This window comes from Typopeltis vanoorti, chromosome 17, assembly GCF_054136105.1.
Source record: "Typopeltis vanoorti isolate ZY-2024b chromosome 17, IOZ_Tvanoo_1.0, whole genome shotgun sequence".
Taxonomy (NCBI): domain Eukaryota; kingdom Metazoa; phylum Arthropoda; class Arachnida; order Uropygi; family Thelyphonidae; genus Typopeltis; species Typopeltis vanoorti.
This window is the reverse complement of record NC_143565.1, coordinates 84,004,420-84,024,172: the sequence shown is the minus strand read 5'-3', so window position 1 is coordinate 84,024,172 and position 19,753 is coordinate 84,004,420. Positions and strand designations below refer to the sequence as shown.

The window sequence follows — 19,753 nt, the reverse complement described above, 5'->3', positions numbered from 1 at the left end:
CTATTTTGATGATACTAACTATCCTATTCTGATTTGTTGTCCTTCGTAGTCGCTCGGGCATATTACACACATTCATACATTCTACTGTTTCCCTAAAGTCGGCATATCTACTCCCCCCCTAGTAACTCTAGTTTCCCTGATTCTACACATCCACTTCCATTTCATTCAACAACACCTTTTCAAGTCTCCGTACACCAAATCCATTCAAATGTAAACCATCCATCTCATAAATCCTTTCACCCATCGAACTTGCTCCACACATCCACAAATTCCACATCACTCCTCCTGCATAATCTGCGCATAAAGTCATTAGCAATTATGGCCCTCCTCCTATACTCTTCACTGTCATACCACGGCAACAGACTCACCATCCTAACTCTTCTCACTCTACCTCAAGTAAGTCCTTTAAATCCTCTCTCATAGTCATTTTGTCTCCTTTCAAATCATTCGTTCCAGCTACTACTATCAATTCTTTCACCCTCTGCTTTTGCATTCTAACTGACTCACTTACATCCTTAACATCTGCACCAGGTTGGTACGATTTTGTCAAACTCTCATCTCTCACACCTCTTACATGTATACAACTCTTATTCTTAAGTCTATAGGTACTACCTATTAAATATTAAAATTACTAAATATATTTTATTTTCATGAACTTCTTTTCACTTTTTAAGTGTATTAAGTCATTCAATAAAGAACTATTACCCCAACTCATACATGGCCTCTGTCCTCCCACAATATCCACATTAAGTTTGGCTTGGCATATTATCTGGCAGACAACATTCTCTTCCAGATCAGTTATGAATGCACTACAGGATATGAGAATGGGGAGGGAAAGAGACAAAACAGTGAAAGAATGTGTTTCAAAAATCTGGAGATCTCATTTTTAAAATTTGAAAACAATATGAGTTAGCACTATTATACATTGCCTTCAGTATCTCTTTTATTCTCCATGGTCTCCATTTACTCATACCAAGAGTTCCAATGGCCAAATGAATTTATTTTTTGTCTGTTCATTGAGTGCATGCTTTCTGGCTGGTTTGCCTGTTTTGTAAAAAAAAACTGCACTTTCCACTTGTCAAGTATTTCTTGTTAAAAGTAAATTTATAGTGCAATATTTAGATTTATAGTGCATATTTATATATGTGCTATAGTTATATTTATAGTGCAATACTTATATTTATAGGGGATAGGAATTTAGAGTGGAATGGGAGAATAAATGTTTTCCAGACCAATAAGGATTAGTTTTGTGATGTTGGAAAAAGCAAGGTGGTGGTGTTTCACCAGGAAATGAAAAACAACTACCACCAAGCTATACTGTTAATGTTTTGTAATCGAACAGTGTGCTTTCCTGCACATACAGTATGTGGAGCACCGTATTCTTGGCTCTGCTTCTCCTGAGTCTTTTTCACTATCCTTTTTTCCAGACCACCATCAATGGGATCCAACGCCCTGCCGCCGTGCAGTGTGACCTGTGGATATCCGGAAAGGGGTATCCTGGTAGTCTTGCACTATTTTGGCCCCTGTTTCAGCAAGACGGGTGGTCCTGGATGGCTCAGCCAGGATCAATCGGCTAGTGGGCTTGCCTGCAACGGTTAACGGTGTTGCAGTAAGTCTCTCCCCCCATGGTTTGGGGGTCAGGATCCTAGACCTGCTGTAGTGCCAGTATAGCATCCAGGGTAGCTCTGGCATTCCGCTCCTGAGAGCAGTTTTTGCTTGCCGGGTAGTGGGCATCCATGTGTGGCTCCGTGGTGGGTGTCAACAGCAACCCAAACATGTATGTCTGTTCCACCATCTGATAATTTCACCATACCTGAACTTTATGATCGCAAGTGCTTCTCTGTTGAGCGCATTAATCAGAAGACCTATGGCCTTACTCCAGAGACAACTTCAAAAATGGTCCCAGTCGATGAAAACTCACCTGTCAAAAAAATTATGACAGAGATATCACTCAAAGATAAACCACCAAAAACTCGCACAGAAAAAACACTGAGAGTAAATTAAACCTACCAACTGACCCTAACACATTTGATGTTTTGAGCACTCTACCAGAGGAAGAGATGGCAACTGGCCGTCCATACTTCCCTAAAACAATGGATAAATATAAATCTGACAAAGTCCTCAACCTCCCAAAAACCAGACAAGTCAATAAAATCAAGATAGGAAAATTTTTACAATGGAATTGTCATGGGATTCGCCAGAATATCGATGATATCAAGATGTTGTTGCAGAAACACAAACTTTTCTGTCTACAGGAAACGTACTTAAGACCCAATGAGGACTGTACATTTAGGAATTTCACTGTTGTACGTAAGGACAGAACTGGAGGTGGTCCTGTTCATGGAGGAGTAGCTATCCTATTGGTCAGTCATATTCCTTTCCACCATGTCCAGCTTAATACTACTCTGGAAGCAGTAGCGATTCGGCTCTCTGCGGGATTTCTTGTTACAGTATGTTCAATTTATTTACCACAGAGTGCTGAGTTAAATGAAATTGATCTTGCAACTGCCTGAAATACTTTTGATGGGTGACTTTAATGGTCACAATACTCTGTGGGGGTACTGCCAACACTAACAAACGAGGTCGAATCATTGAAGAGTCCTTAATAACAATAACCTCTCCCTTTTAAATAATAAAGTTAATACTTTCTTTCATATGCCTACCCATTCATATTCTGCAATTGATCTTACAATCTGTTCCCCTTCCACTGCTCACATGGGATGTTGAAGAGATCACTTCCCTGTTCTATGCACAATGTTCTCACATGAGCCATGTTCACCCACACAAATACCTATATGAAAAATGGACCAGGCTGATTGGAATAGTTTTTCTCATCTTGCAAAATTTAATGCTGATACTATCAGTCAAACACTTCTCAATGAAGCGGTCAAGTATATAACAGAGTGCATTGTCCAGACAGCAACAGCCTCCATCCTGAAAACATCATCTCAGTTTCCATTCTATCCAAAGCCTTGGTGGAACTCAGAATGTCACACAGTCAAAAAAGATCAACACAGAGCATGGGGCATATTTTGTAGATACCCCACCACATCAAACTTAATAGCGTTCAAGCGTGCTCGAGCCAAAGCATGTTATGTGAGACATCAGAGTCAAAAACAATCATGGATTCAATTTACTACATCAATTAATCAAATGACCAGTCCAAAAATAGTATGGGAAAAAATCAGGAAAATGAAAGGCAGATATAGTACACATTGTCTACCTTAGACCATAATGGAAGTGTTATTGCTGATCCCAAAGCTATTGCAGACACTTTGGGAGAAACTTTTGCTAGAATCTCAGCAACAGCTTCATATTCTCCTGAATTTTTAATACTGAAAGAGCAGCAAGAGAAACAAAGGCTTAATTTTTCTACCAACATTCTTCAGCCATATAATCAGCCATTTGTTAAGGAGGAATTAAAAAGAGCTCTCCTACAATCTCACCCTACTGCAGTAGGGCCTGATGACATCCATTATTATTACCGCAACTCCAAGGAGTCCTTAGACTCAGGGAGGCCCTAACATCATGTCAAGAACAACTATTCAACATTCACAGTGTCTATCATACTTCACCTTGAACTCATTCACAGTCATGGCACCCACAACAGACTCTGGCAGCTTATTCCACTCATTCACCACTCTCCAAGTAAAAAACCTAGCTCTAACACCCTTGCTAACCACACTCTAGCCCAGTTTCCATGGATGGCCCCTAGTCCTCCCACCACCAGTCCTGTTCTGAAAAATATCCTTTGAATTAATATTATAGAAACCCTTAAGTAATTTGAATATCTCAGTCATAGCACCCCCTTTTCCCGCCTATCAACCATTTTCTGCAACCCACAAATCTTCAACCTGTTCTCACAAGGTTCATTCCATAGACCTGCTATCATCTTGGTCACTCGCCTCTGGATCCTCTCCACCTCCTCCCCATCAAGAAGAAACCCTGGCACCCAAATCTGGGCACAGTAGTTAAGATGGGGTCTCATCAAGGCTCGATACAGAGGAACAATAACTTGCTTGTCTCTGCTCATCAAAATATTCTTCAGTAACCAAGTGATTTGATGAGCTGATTTAGCCACTTTTGCAATGTGCCCCCTAAACTTCAACTCCCTATCCACCAACTCCCAAATCTCTAGCCTTGTCAATCTCCTGGAGTATAGTTCCACCAATGTGTTATACTACTGCTAATCTTTTCACTCCAAAATGCATAACCTTACATTTTGCCACATAAAAATGACATCTGTTCTCTTTAGCCCAGTCCTCCAAACAATCCAAATCATTCTGAAAAATGTTGACATCATGTGCATTCACTATTACTCTACCCAACTTTGCATCATTAGCAAACAAATGAACAGTTCCTCTCAGATCCTTTCCAATATCATTAATGAACAAATTAAACAGTAGAGGTCCAAGAATAGAACCCTGCAGCACACCACTAGTCACAGGCCGTCTTCTGGATTCCACTCCTGAATAAATTACTCTCTGATATCTCTTCATCAACCACTCTCCTATCCATCTTGCCAACCCTATATCCATCCCCATATGCTGCAGTTTACTGATTAGAATTCCATGTGGTATCTTGTCAAAGGCCTTAGCAGAGTCTTTGACAGGAATTGATATGAATTATGAAATGATAAAACATATACCATCATCTTATATGGATCTTCTTCTTCTCTTATTATACAACTGAATACTTGCAGAGGAAGAGTTTCCAAATTCTTGGCATAAGTCAATTGTCATTGCTATTCCTAAACCAGGAAAAGATTCAACACAAGCAAATAATTATCGACCCATTGCTCTGACCAGCTGTCTTTGTAAGATACTAGAGAAAATGGTTAATGCCAGACTTCTCCGGTATTTAGAAAGCAAACGTCTTCTCTCCAGTACACAGGGTGGTTTCTGTAGACATTGTTCAACTTTAGACCATTTGGTTCATTTAGAAACTTGTATAAGAGATGCATTTCTGAAGCGAGAATATCTTGTTTCAGTTTTCTTTGACATGGAAAAAGCTTATGACACAGCTTGGAGATATGGCATATTAAAAGACCTCTATAACCTAGGTCTCAAAGGACACCTCCCTGTATTTATTAAAAACTTTCTGTACAGACGAACTTTCCAAGTCAGAGTGAGAAGTACGCTATCTCGATCATCAAGAACAAGGTGTTCCCCAAGGCTCTGTTTTAAGTGTGACCCTTTTTGCTATTAAAATTAACTCAATCATTGAACAGCTTCCTCCCATTGTAGACAATGCTCTATATGTTGATGACTTCACAATTTACTGTCACTCACGTAACATGAGGGTAATTGAAAGACAACTTCAGCAAGCAATTGATCGTGTCTCTCTGTGTGGGCACTTAATAATGGGTTCAGGTTTTCAACAGAAAAAAGTGTCTGTGTACACTTCTATCGAAAATGCACTCATCACCCAGATCCTGAATTAAGAATGGGACATACTGTTATTCCAGTAAATACAGAAACCAAGTTCTTAAGACTCATCTTTGACAGAAAACTTACATTTCTAGCACACATTCGTCAACTAAGAGAAAAGTGCAAAAAAACTGAACCTCCTTTGCACTCTATCCTCTACTGAGTGGGGTGCTGATCGAGCTTCATTGCTCCATCTTTATCATGCACTTATACGTTCAGAGCTGGATTATGGGTCCCAAATCTCTGGTTCTGCAAGACAGAGTAACCTACAATGGTTGGATTCCATCTATCATCAGGGTATACGAATAGTTACTGGTGCCTTTCACACATCATCCACTCAAAGTCTTTATGTTGAAGCAAATGAACCAGCTCTATCACTTCGACAGAAATAATTATCTCTTAATTATACCCTAAAAATAAAATCTCTCCCAGATCATCCTACATGGACTAGTATCCTCTCTCTGCATTGGGAAGCTCAATATCACAAACGTTCAACTGCTATACATCCTTTTGGTATGTGTGTTAAAGAAACTGTGCAAGCTGTTGGTATAAATGTTGACAACATTAGCTACACTAACCATAACAGCATCCCGCCATGACAGGTTTGCACACGATCCTGCAACCTCTCACTTTGTCAGCTACAGAAATCTTGTACTCCATCATCCATCTACCTGCAATTGTTTGAAGCACACAGAACAGCACACGTTGATTTCTTACCCATCTATACTGATGGTTCAAGAACTGTTGGCTGTGCTGCTGTGTTTCCTGACATTATCTCAAATCAGATCCCACCAGACTGCAGTAATTATAGAGCAGAGTTACAACATGCCATTCAGCTTGCACTTGTGCATATAAAAGAAAACTGTTACCAAAAATGTATAATTTACACAGACTCATTGAGCTCTTTACAGGCTATCTCCTCTCCTATGTATAATCCACATCCAGTACTTTATAAGGTGCTAGTGCTACACCTGTTTCACAAAATGAAAATTCTTAATTTGATGTTCAGTTCTGCTGGATTCCCAGCTACATCGGAATTAAGGGAAATGAGGCTGCAGATCCAGCTGCTAAATCAGCTCATACCTTCTCCGCATACTGTTTGACAGTTCCATATACAGACTACAGACAGCTTATACAAAGCTAATTGCTTAGTGGGGAGGCAACATGGCAGGAAACATTGACAAATGTTTGTCAATGTTTTATACTTACATATTATATGTAAGTTTTATACATACATATTATTCATTAGTTTAAATTTTGACCAATTATGTATTGCTGTAGGCCTTGATCTTGTATATTTGTGTCACCCTGTTGTAATTTTGTTAATATATAAAACACTATGTAAAACCACAATGCTAAACTTAATTTTTATGCATATATGCTGTATAATAATTCCTTTCTGACTCTTTATGTATTAGTATAATAACATCTGTTGTAATGTAGATACTGCTTTCCTTGACTTGTTTTGTATATACAAGTGTTAACCTATACTGTTATCTATTTATGTACTGCTGAAACCTCTGCAGTAATTATGTTTTTATGTAGATACTGCATGGTTTAACTTAAATTTTATATGCATTTTATTTACTAGTTTATTTTTCGACTAATCATGTATTGCTGTAGGACACCCTGTCTATTTGTGTATCTTCTAGTAATTCTGTTTGTATGTATTGCTAAATTCTGTTTTTACTGAAATTGCTAAATTTAATTTTCATCCATGCATATTATACACAAATCCCTTCTTGCCTATTTTTCTACTGCTATAAAAGCATCCGTTATAATTTTATATATATGTAGATACTGCATTCCTTGGCTTGGTGTTGCATATTTTGTGTATTAACTTATATTGTTAACTATTTTTGTATTACCGTAATAACCTCTGATCTTGTGTGTTGCTGTGCCTTCTGCAGCAGTTCTGTTTATCTGTAGATGCTGCTTTATGGAACTAGATTTTTGTACAGACATTGTTTACAATTTTCTGTTTATGTATAGTTGTAACCTTTAGTATCAACTGTGCTGTCTTTAATTGTCTTTGTGCCAAATAAACTATAATCCAACCATGCAGTGCTTGGTTGGATTATATTATAGAAATACTGGACAAGCCGTATCATAGGAAAGTTGCAGTTTCCCCACCTCCCAGGGGGGAACTGCCACTTTCCTATGATACGGCTTGTCCAGTATTTCTAAAATAAAGTTAAACAAAAGTAAATTTATAGCACAGTGAACGATATATTTTGCAGTCTTTCTGTAAATAATTTCTTCGAAGAATGGTGAGTGCATGAACGACATGTCCAGCTGTTAGGTTATAAAATGCACGAAAAGACTGCATTAACGCAATACTGGTTCATCTCGTGCCAAACTTGCAACAACTAACCCAAAATATTCAAAATGTAAATTTCCAAAGATACAAAATTTGACGTGAAATACTTAACATGCAAAGTTACTTGTACTAAAATTTGGAAACAAGAAATTAAATAACAGTTTCTTTAAACTAGAGTAAATTGTATCACTATTTTATCACACAGGTTTTTTAAAGAATTTTTATCACTTATTTCAAAGCGGGGGGGGAGTTCCATTTTCTAAATATTCCATCTGTAAAATTCTCGACTACAAACCATCAACGTAAATATATCTGGTCTTCTATTTGTGTGAGCGAGCAAGGTCCACTTTTAGTCAATCATTTTGCTTTATGTCTTAGTTTATTAATATTCAAGTAGATGATAACAAAGAAAAAAATCAATTAGTTTTCTTATTTATTTACTACAGTATCTTAATTACTGCATGTAAGTCAAACAAACTTTAACTCAATGAAAAAAAACGCACCATCTATATTTTTTCAGGAACAAATATTTTCATAGCCCTGTGTTGCAAAACATTCCATTAGAATTATGCAATATAAACGCCTAGTTTGACAGGAAATTAATATCGTTGAGCAATTTCCCAGAAGTAAATAGTAATTCACATTGAAAACTGGTATCTGCCATTCCATATTCAAATATAAATAGATCTAAATGACTTGGAAATAACGAATACTGATTACAACATAAAACCTTGTTTTCTTTTCCCCTAGTCCAAATTTAGCTTTACTTGAAGTTCAAATTACACCGACTATGTACAACAGGTCAAAATCATATCATGTTCATGACTCATCATATCAAGAATAAAGTATGACAATTTTATCAATTTAGAGAAACTTGGATCTTACAGAATATTTAAATTTTACGTGCCTATTAGTTGTATCTCATGGAAATGGGAATTTCAGAATTTAACACTGAGGCTAGTAAAGTGAGGGAGTGCTAATGTTAAATCACTTGGATATTGAAACACACACACAGTGACAGGTAAATAAGTTATTATACAGCTTTGTTACAAACACATCTGGTCTATTTGTGCACAAATACACCAGACGGTCACCTTGATTGGATGTCTCTTGGGGATGCGGAAGTGTTGGAGAGGATCCAGAGGTGTCACCAAAATGAGTGGGTGATGGAGGGTTTTCTATTAAGAATGGGGGATAGAAGATTTGTGGGTTACAAAGTCTAGCTGATATGCACTAAAGAAGGAGCAACATAAGTTAAGATATGTTTGTTTTAACAGAGTATATGGTGAAGAAATGTTCCAATACATGACAGGAGAGAACAAGGGATCATCCTGAAGTTGTATAAGAGAATGGTAAGGGTTTGAGCGCTAGATTTATTTTTTCCCGTGAAGAGTGGAGAGAGTAGAATGGGTTTCCAGAGGCAGTTGTAAAAGTTCTTAAGGTCTTTTTCATCCTTTGAGATCATCATAATTTCTTAAGGTATGAATAGGGAAATAAATAAATAAAGTGTGTGTGTGTGTGTGTGTGTAGAAATATTCATATAAAACCAAATCACATGGAGATAAAGTATTAAATAGAAATATTCACATAACACCAAATCACATGGAGATAAAGTATTAAATGAAGGTGAACCAAGTTGTTCTATGATGTGCCAGCTGACAGTGTCACATTGTGCATGAGTCAACTTCAAAAAGAATTTTATTATTTACTAAAATAAAGAGCCAAAAGGCTTCCCTTTGGCAATGCAAAAATTATAAAAATTAAGTGGATATTAAATCCAGCATTATTTCAAAGCCAAATACAGAAACTATAAAAGTTTCGTATGAAATTTGACCAAAGAGCTTACGGGAATACACTGTTATGGGAATGCGTGGGCATAGCGATCATCTCTCCTATAAGGTCCGGCTAGGGCAACTCTTAAATGCTGGCGAGTGTATTCTCATAAGCTCTCTGGTCAAATTTCACATGAAACTTTTATAGTTTCTATATTTGGTTTTGAAATAATGCTGGATTTAATATCCACTTAATTTTAGAATTTTATTATTTATTGTCAAAACTGGTTTCTTGGCATTCCATTGTCCATTAGTCGGTTTATATCAGAGCATTGAACATAGGTGAGAGTGGATGTATAAGTTGATGTCCAACCATATCACAGTTTACTTTGTGAATGCTTTATTAAAGGTCTTTGCTGGCTTTCTTCAAGGACAGCATTAGGAATGTGATCTTGCCATGCATATCCTAATATTCATTGAAGGTATATTGCTTGAAAGTTATTGATGATATTACAACTTCCTACTTCCTGTATCTTATATGAAAATTTATATCATCACAATATTCATTATCATAAAATTAGACAAATGAAAGAACTTTTTTATTATCTACTTTTGATCTTCTCTACAATATCTACAATTTCAGTTTGTGGCTTGGCAATAGTCTTCATACTTAATTTTGTTGGGATAATTGATAGTAACTGTGGTGCAATGTGGTCAGATGAATTTCTCTTTAACCCATCTTTTTTACATAAAGTAATACTTTTGGCAATGCAAAGATATTATTCTTCCTCGTTTCTAAAGATCTGTATGCTACAATCTAATTTTAGATCAGCTAACCATTTCTCAGAAGTTCAGCTAACAGTGCAGAAAGCACTTTCTTTCTGTATAAATGAAGCTATTCATTGATACATCAAGTTTCAGAACAAACAAGTGTCCCCCATTACCAGTAAGACACCAGTAAAAAGAAAGCTACAGAGATATACAGATATATAGAAAGAAATGATCTAAGAAAAAAGGTTTTATGCCTAATATCTTTCTAGTCTCACCATATAAAGGTTTCATAGTGTACTAATGCAGCTTTCCACACTAAGCTTATTTATAACCTGTGTAAAATCAGAGCGATTACTTCTAGAATGTACAAGAGCATTGCATTCATCAAATCTGAACAATTTTCAGCTGCCTCACTTTACCTAAAATATGGAAGACCATTGAGACTGTCAACAAGCTTCCATCACTGCACTCATAGAGGGGTGCCAGTTAGGACTGCAAGACCCTGCCTTTTGCCTGTTTGCTTCTCTGCAAATGTGCCTGCATGCATGCATGTGCTTAGCTGTATTTCTATGTGCCAATGAAGATGCCTTTGTAACCAAGGTAAAATTTTCACATAGTCATTTATTTAAATTACTATCTCTGCACATGTGTTTTTTCCATCAAAGTTTAACATGAAGAAATTTGATAATTTCAATAGTTATCTCATGATAATGTTTCTTACAAAGGGAATACTTCTGATTTTGTCTGCTTTAAGTATTTGCCATTATGCTATATATCCAGACCAATTCAAAGATGATACATGAAATTGCTCCATCTTTTTAATCATTTACTATGCTGTTAACATGATTAAAAAAGACTGCAGCTTTTTAATATGATCCATCCATAATCACAAACTAGGATTATCTTTCCACCAGAACCAATTCTTTCCTCTCCACAATTTCGGTTGAAAACACAATACAAATAAGTATGGTCAAATGAGTGGACAGCACCATCATACAAAAATTTTTTGCACGAATCAAAATTTGTTCATAACCAGAAAACATGTTTAGTATTATTACAATTACATGTAAGCAGCAACTCTCTGCAAGATATAGCATCACGTTCTCACTTAGCTATGTTTAATCTGTGTGCACTGCCTATCCATTTGGGAAATGCATTCACAATTCCACAACTTATCTCCAGTTTCCACAAATGACTTGAACTGCATTCAACAGGAATGCAAATGTTATTTCAATACCTGACAGAATCCCTTTACCAGCTTTGTATGTCACTATCAAATGTCTTCTTCTGTACCTATAAACTTTACACTCAATGAATTTCTGAAGTCTCACTTTCATCATCTTAACAAAATCCAAGCATCCAAATTAATATACCACTGCATTAGAACTTTTATACAAGAGAACAATAATTTTCCTTCTTTTTCTCTTAATCTGCATTCTTTATCATTACAATGATCCCACTTACAAAGGATTTCCACAAAATAATGCTGGTATTTTAAATGCAAATGCTTTACAAACTAAGTTATAAAAACCTACTCAAAAGTTGGTACACATGCAACACTGACAAAACTTCAATAATAATAAAAAAAAACTCAGTATGTCTCATTGCAATAAAAATTTGAGCTGTTTATTATGTGCAACAAAAATTTAGACAAATTATCAGGCTAATCCATCCCATAGTGGTATTAATCAATAATACTCTTAAAACTAAATGGGAAGGGGGGGGGGGGACAGAAATAACTATTTCAAATAGGTGGTTATGGAGGAAAGAACTAATTTCCTAACCATCTCATAATCCCAGCCTTATGTGCACAGGTTTTTTTTTGGTTTTTTTTGAAATTATATAATCAAAAGTGACTTCACTACGAAAGTTAAACAAATTTAAAAAATGGAAATGGAGCATATGTGGCAAGAGCTGAGTTATAGGTTGGATGCATGCCAAGTCACACAAGGAATTCACAATGAACTGTGCACCCCAAATTAAAAACCTTTACACTCCAAAGGTTAACTTAATAAAAATTTGTGGAATCCTTGTATCATCCACCTTATTTTGAAAATAAATTAACTGAAAAATATGGATTTAGACAATTCCTATAACTACATTTTTTTTTTAATCTCTGTAGTACAAAATGTGTAATCTTATGAGAAATTTATGATTTGCAATTTTAACATAATCTATATTAAAAATAAATAAATATCGCATTTTAAGTCCATCTATAAATATTCATTTAATGCAGAAAAAAAAAGTTACATAATTTACTTTAAATGCCATAACAGTTTCATGCAAGTCTAATATTTATGATGTATTTGCAATCTATGCTATATTCCAGGATAATTCATTTTTGGCATAAAGCTGCATACAACAGGTGGCATTATTGATCTCTTGACTTCTGTCATAAACTAAAACCTACTCTGTGTCCACAGATGAATTTTGAAATAAATAGTCAAGTATTCTCAACATTTTGTTTCACAAGTTGCAAGTCTTCTACTTTTATATCAAGTATAAGATATGAAGTATCAAATATGTAAAATAGATTAATAGAGATTAAGCATGCATTCTGAAAAAAGAAGGCATTATAGAGTTAACATGTATGTATGTATCAGTGGTTCTAACAGGCACTTAAGTGCCCACAACCTTCCAACTATTCTTGGATTTCTTAACTGTAATTCGAGAAGTGGTTAGCCTTATGCCTTCCCTGGAGTGTCCTATGTCTGTAGATGTGTGTGTTCACAAGGCCAGTTTGCCTGTTCCGGGGGAAGAAAAACCCAAGTTTCTGGGTGAAAAAACCCCTACCTCCGTATGAGACGGGCTAACTCAACTTTAGTCAGATGTTGAAAGTTTATTTTTCACTTGGTTAGAGTATAATAAATTTAGTTTAATCCTTTATCCAAGTGTGAGCAAACAAAGTTTGTGCCTGAAAGTATCTTCAGGACTGGGGTAAGGTGGTACAACACCAGGGCACTCCTTGCAAAGGTGGAGAAAGCTACCAACACTCCTATCTCAGTATCTCCCATAATGCAAAACACATCTCCTTGCGGATATGTCTAATGTTATGCATTAAGGGAAGGGCCACAACCCAGACTAGTTTTGACCTTTATTGAGGTCTCTTCGGTGGGAGCCAGGCCCAAGTGGAGATACCAGGCAGAAGCATTAGCAGGTCATCTCTACCTATAGGAGTTGCCAAATGGTGTGCCACCCTTTTTTAATAAATTACTCTGGATTTAGAGAAAGATGTTGAAAGAAAGAAAGTTCTTACTGGAGTAAGGTGGTACAACACCTTACCCCAGTCCTGAAGATACTTTCAGGCACAAACTTTGTTTGCTCACACTTGATAAAGGATTAAACTAAATTTATTATACTCTAACCAAGTGAAAAAAAAATAAATAAATAAACTTTCAACATCTTTCTCTAAATCCAGAGTAATTTATTAAAAAACGGTGGCACACCATTTGGCAACTCCTATAGGTAGAGATGACCTGCTAATGCTTCTGCCTGGTATCTCCACTTGGGCCTGGCTCCCACTGAAGAGACCTCAATAAAGGTCGAAACTAGTCTGGGTAGTGGCCCTTCCCTTAATGCATAACATTAGACATATCCGCAAGGAGATGTGTTTTGCATTATTGGAGATACTGAGATAAGAGTGTTGGTAGCTTTCTCCACCTTTGCAAGGAGTGCCCTGGTGTTGTACCACCTTACCCCAGTTCTGAAGATACTTTCAGGTGCAAACTTTGTTTGCTCACACTTGGATAAAGGATTAAACTAAATTTATTATCAACTTTAGTCAAAAGAGACCAAATGAAGGTTCCTCACATCTTGGACAGGAATAGAACCCACGTCTTTCCGACCAAACTGCTATGTCTATACTGACTGAGCTATGGAGGCTCATAGCGTTAATGTAAGAAGGTGAATAGTAATCAACTATAGGATATAAAGAACAGGTTAGGAGGTTAAGTATAGCCAAAGTACAGTATGATGCAACAATTAGCCAATCTGACTAAGAAAAAATTCCTACATGGCAAAGAGAAGAATAATCATGGGAGGACAATCTTAGTGGATGAAACTGGTAACCACTGCAGATGATATACAGTTGAGAAATTCAATGAATTGTATTTTATCCTCATAAGCAAGGCTCTAGAAATCCACTTGCTATGGGCGAGTTATCAGAAACAAGTGGCGAGTGAATTTTCAGCCTCATTTTGAATTTATTATTATTATTGATATTATGGATATATCATTGCCTTATTTTCTTTGTGTAATTTACATCCCCCCCATTTTTAAACATCTCATTCACAATCAAGTTATTTGATTACAGGCAGCTCAAATGAATGTAATAAAGAAATTTTATTTTCAACCAGGAAAAGTATCTTATGTAATTAATTTAATAAGTTAATTCTTTCATAGACTCTTTGTCCTCCCTACTAAAAGTTAGTTTGCACAGATATACTCTAAAGATACTTGCTACTGTTTCTGAAATGAATGCAAATTCCTATCTAAGAAAACAGGTGGGACTATTGATCTAGTCTCTGTTATAAACTAAAACCTATCCTGTGTCCACAGATGAATTTTGAAATAAATAGTCAAGGATTCTCAAACATTTTATTTCACAAAACTTGCAAGTCATCATTATTTTTTAATAAATCAGAAATTCCATTAAACGAATCAAAAATAAAATAAAAAATAACAAGACCATAGGAGCCTGTGTAGCTGAGCAGAAGTTGCGTTTGCACTCTACGGCACTTGGCCACAAAACACACAACATGTATTGTGTGTTTTGGCAGACGATGGTATATTTTTGAGAATTACTGTAAATGGGAATTGGAGATATATATGTATATATATATGTAGAAAGTATTTTACCTTGGGTATAATAAATGTTAAAAATATATTTTTAACATATATATATACACTTTTTGAAAACCATTTTTATAAAATTCAACAGTCATGGTTCTGAAACCAATCAGAATACACTTTTTTTTTAATTCAAAAAGACCTCTGCTAAGCTTCCAAAGTTATGCACATTCTTGTACTATGGAAATATTTTACTCAACAAGAAGTCAATCATACATTGAACAAAAAAAAAAAATAACTGACCAGTTTATTTTATCTATTAAATAATAAAAACTATTTTAATACATCATAAATCAGTTCATATCTCTTTACATAAGTGCATCAGTATTTTAAGGGTAATTTATTTTTCGTGATGTGGACTTGGACTTATTTATCATATACTTTTTTTTTGTTCTGAATTAAGAATATTTCAGAAGCAAATAAAATATTCCAAACTTCAAATGTATTTAATACATTGCTTTGCTTTTTTTTTTTTTTTTGGCAGAATAATATATTCTGTAAAAAAAAGTGCTTGTGTATTAAATATAGTACTAGTTACTACTGGTTATCACAACTGATTCATATGTGATGAAATTTTCAAAGCTCTGCAAAAATAAACTGTAAAGTTTGCTAGCTAGTCAACAATAACTTGAAAAGACTCAAGGCTCACTGTGATGAAGCTTCTGCATTATTACAGATTACATATACTTGAAGGAAAAAGCTGATTAGTTCTTCATTTTAGATTCCCCCCACCTCTCCGTTATTTCACGGGTAGGCAGTCATGTCTTAGATTATGTACCAAACTTCTCATCTGGATATTGCTGAGAATTTCTCTTCTCTCCTGTTTTTTTAAAAATTCTATATTTATTCTTTTCTTTGTTTAGATTACCTTTTCTAATCTCCTCCAGTATCACATCTCAGAGCTTCCACAATCTGTCATATTGTCAGTGTCTGAGTATCTCAAGCATATGGTGCTATACTTCCATACCTAGGAGTTAATTATTCTCTCAAGGATTCTCTAATACTGGCTGCAGTGGGCATGCTCTTCTTAGTAATGAAAGCTTTGCATGTGGCTGTTCTTAATTTTATTTCTTCTAAGCACTTAGCACTTGCTGTGAGAAAGCTTCCCAAATATCTGAATTTCAAAACCTGCTCCATATTATTGGTATGAATAATATCAAAGCTTTGTGACAACTAGTTCGATCATTGCTATATATTTTGCTTATTATTTTGCGGTATTATCATCATTCCATATTCTTTTGTTATAATGTTTAAACCATCTATCATTGTGAGTTTTTTCTGCCTTGGGATGACAATGGCTGTCGTCTGCAAATCTTAGATTATCTTAACATGCAACTGTGTTCCCCTCTTTACTAGAGCAATTTATCATAATTTCTTCTGCAAAGTTGTGAACAATGGTGATAACAGTCGCTCCTCTCTGCCGACTCTTTTTGATGTCTACAAACTCTGAAGTTCTGACACCTAATGTGACAGCTGTGTTTTCTTTTTTGTAGTGGTTTTTAAGGGGATTTCTTAATTTTTCAATTATGTTTAATTATTAAAGTCTCCTCCGATGAGACCTCAATAAAGATCGAAACCAGTCTGGGTAGTGACCCTTCCCATAATGCATAGCATTATACATGTCTGCAAGGATATGTGCTTTGCATTATGGGATACTAAGGCAAGTGATGTGAAGTCATTAGCTTCTATGTACGAGTTGCCCCAGTCCTGAAAATACTATACATGCAAACTTTGTTTGCTTACTCTTGGATAAAGGATTTAGCCAAGTATATAATTTCCCTTTCTTTAACAGAAAGGGAAAACAGTGGAAAGGAGGAAAAGCTTATTCAGTGAGATTACGAATGGATGTTGACAGCTGCTATTTGCATTTTTATGCACTTAGAGGAAGACTTCTCCGAGGCCCTTTAGAATTATTTAATCATGTGACTTCCCCACTTCACATGTAGTCCTGGCTTGTGAATTATAGATCTGAACTTAATACAGATATTAAAAAAACTTCACTCTTCTCACTCTTGCATTCTAAGTACCCCGTTTCTTGAAAATAAATATTTCTCTGAATGGAAAAATTTATTTAGATCACTCTAAAACCAATATAGAATATATAGCCCTACTATTTATAGTTAATTTTATGAGAATGGCTAATTTAGATAAAAATGCAGGATATTCTGTTACTTAAGAGAGAAAGTAAAAAAGCTTGGTTTAATTTAAATCAGAAAAACAAATGCGATGACTTCAGCAATGCAAGTGAATTTATGGTTGAGGCAGATGGATCGTTGAAAGCTATGATCAATATGCAGATGAAGTTAAAGTAGATATGCAGAAAAAAGCTGTGTTAAATGAACAAAAATTACTAAACACAAATGTCAGTAAGGAAAGTTAAATTGTTAAAGTAATATTTTCAGTGGTGATATATGGATGTCAAAGCTGGATCATTAATAAGGACTGATTCATCTGAATTATGTACATGGGAAAGAAATTAAGAATTCCATGAACAGAAAGAATCTCAGAGGATTTTATTACTTAAAAAAAAAAAAAAAAAAAAGAAGAAGTTAATGTACTTTGGACACATTATGCAAGTAGATGAAACACTGGAAAAGCAATTATGTTATGGATGGCTGATGACATGAGAATGAGAGGAAGACAATAAATGAGTTGGACAATATAGAGGAACTTATGAAATTACAACTGCTGAAAGAAAAAAAAAAGTGAATAACATGAAGAATCTACACTCACAGGATCACCAAAAATCAGAAATGACTAGAACTAAAAGTTAACTAGTGTACAATTTATTATTATACACTAGTTAACTTTCAATGCTTAGACTGAATTTCAATAAAGAAGTACAATCAGGCATGTGAACTATTAGAAAAATAATAAATGGTGAAACTCACAAGCACTGTTTCCAAGCAGATACAGATCCCAATTAACAAATAATTCTATCACTGCGTAAAATCTGATCAATTGAAGGGTACACACAAGTGGGTAACACTGGATGACACAGTCTACAGAACATCAGCTAAGATGATAGATTGTGAACATACAATCCGCAGAGTTTGGTAAAGAGGAGGGGGGGGGGATATTATTTATATGCATGAAAGTTTTTCAAGCACTTAACAACAGGAAGGGATGAAAAGGGGGAAGAGGATGAGGTCATTCATAGATGTTGCACAAGGAACTGGGCAAGTACGTTTTTTTGCATGTTGGGAGTGGTCCATGGAATGCATCGCCATTTTCACTCCCACTACCCTTTCAAGCAATGCATTCCGAGACTAAATTAAATAGAACAGACATTCTAGAGCATGCCTACCACAATCAATCGTCTCAACTCGCTGCAATCCCTAGAATAATTAACACAGCACGCCAAATTATTTTGGAACTTCCTAAAGTTCGATTGCAAATTTTACTTATCTAAATTCATCTAAAAAAATATGCTGGAACATAACCAGAAAGATCTAGTTCTTGCCTTTCCTTTCACCATAATGAACATATCAACGCCCTTTAAACTCCACAATTTACATTACACCTTTAAAAAAACAGAATCCGCTATGTTTACAATTTTAATGCCTTACATAACATACTGTAACTAATTAACAGCAAAGGCAATATCATCCTGCTTAATGATTTACTTCTGCGGCATAACGAACATAAAATAACACACATAATAAAGAATATAACTCACCAACATATGTTGGAAAATTCGTTAATGTTAAACTTTCGACTTTTCTTCTCGCTCCACCAATATCCAACGCGCGGAAAATGTGTCGGTAATGCGGCGTTCCCTTGCATAGTATCACGGTGCTACTGTCAAAACGAATGATAAAATCAAGTTGCTTATGGGAAACTTCTTAATTAAAAAATATAACTTGAGAGATATATGTATGTATGATCACAACAGTATGACGAACTACTGACTGAAACACCTGAACATATTTCCACCATAGACGAAAGGCCAAACGAATTCACTTTCGAAGCACATTTTCAACCCCCAATTTAGCGATGCCGACCACTCATTACCCTAAAATCTACAATTACGAAAACTTCCTGTCATATGACAGGAGGAACGCAGTTTTCAAAATTGCATCTTTGCCATAATAAAGACAGAATTTAGAAGCATAAGATAAAAATAATAATAACAATACTAATAATTCATAGACTAAATTTAGCCTTGGAGACCTCTATACAAATTTTGTTTTCATTCTAAACGGCCAAAAGGTTTCCTTAAGTTTACGAAGAAACACCAATGTGCTGCCCTCTTCATTTACATAAAGAAAATTCCAATGAATATTTTTCTTAAGTTAAAGAGCAGGACGAAGAGTATAATAAAAAAAAGATTAAAAATTATTATTATTATTATTATTATTATATTAACATCAATGGAGTAAAAGACTCAGTGTGGGAGGTCCACTGTTATACACACAGTTTATCATACCGCGCCTTAAATATATTCACTGTCTCTGGGCTCACCACACTCTCGGGTAATGCATTCCAATCAATCACCACTCTTATGCAAAAAATCTCCTCCTCACTCCCTTGCTCACACTCTCCTTATACAGCTTCCAGGAATGACCTCTTGTTCTCTTCCTATATTCACCCATTCTGTACAAAACCTCCCG

At 35.5% G+C, this 19,753-nt stretch overlaps 1 protein-coding gene across 1 annotated transcript in view; it reads right to left on the bottom strand.

Annotated features, from left to right (window-relative positions):
- Positions 1-19,298, bottom strand: part of LOC150097580 (inositol-tetrakisphosphate 1-kinase-like) — a 255,498-nt gene extending 236,200 nt beyond the window's left edge. The window contains exon 1 of the mRNA XM_090406952.1: positions 18,820-19,298. Within this exon, the coding sequence (XP_090263078.1) occupies positions 18,820-18,926 (107 nt within the window). The 5' untranslated portion in view covers positions 18,927-19,298. The remainder of the gene's footprint in view (positions 1-18,819) is intronic.
- Positions 19,299-19,753: the final 455 nt, after the last annotated feature.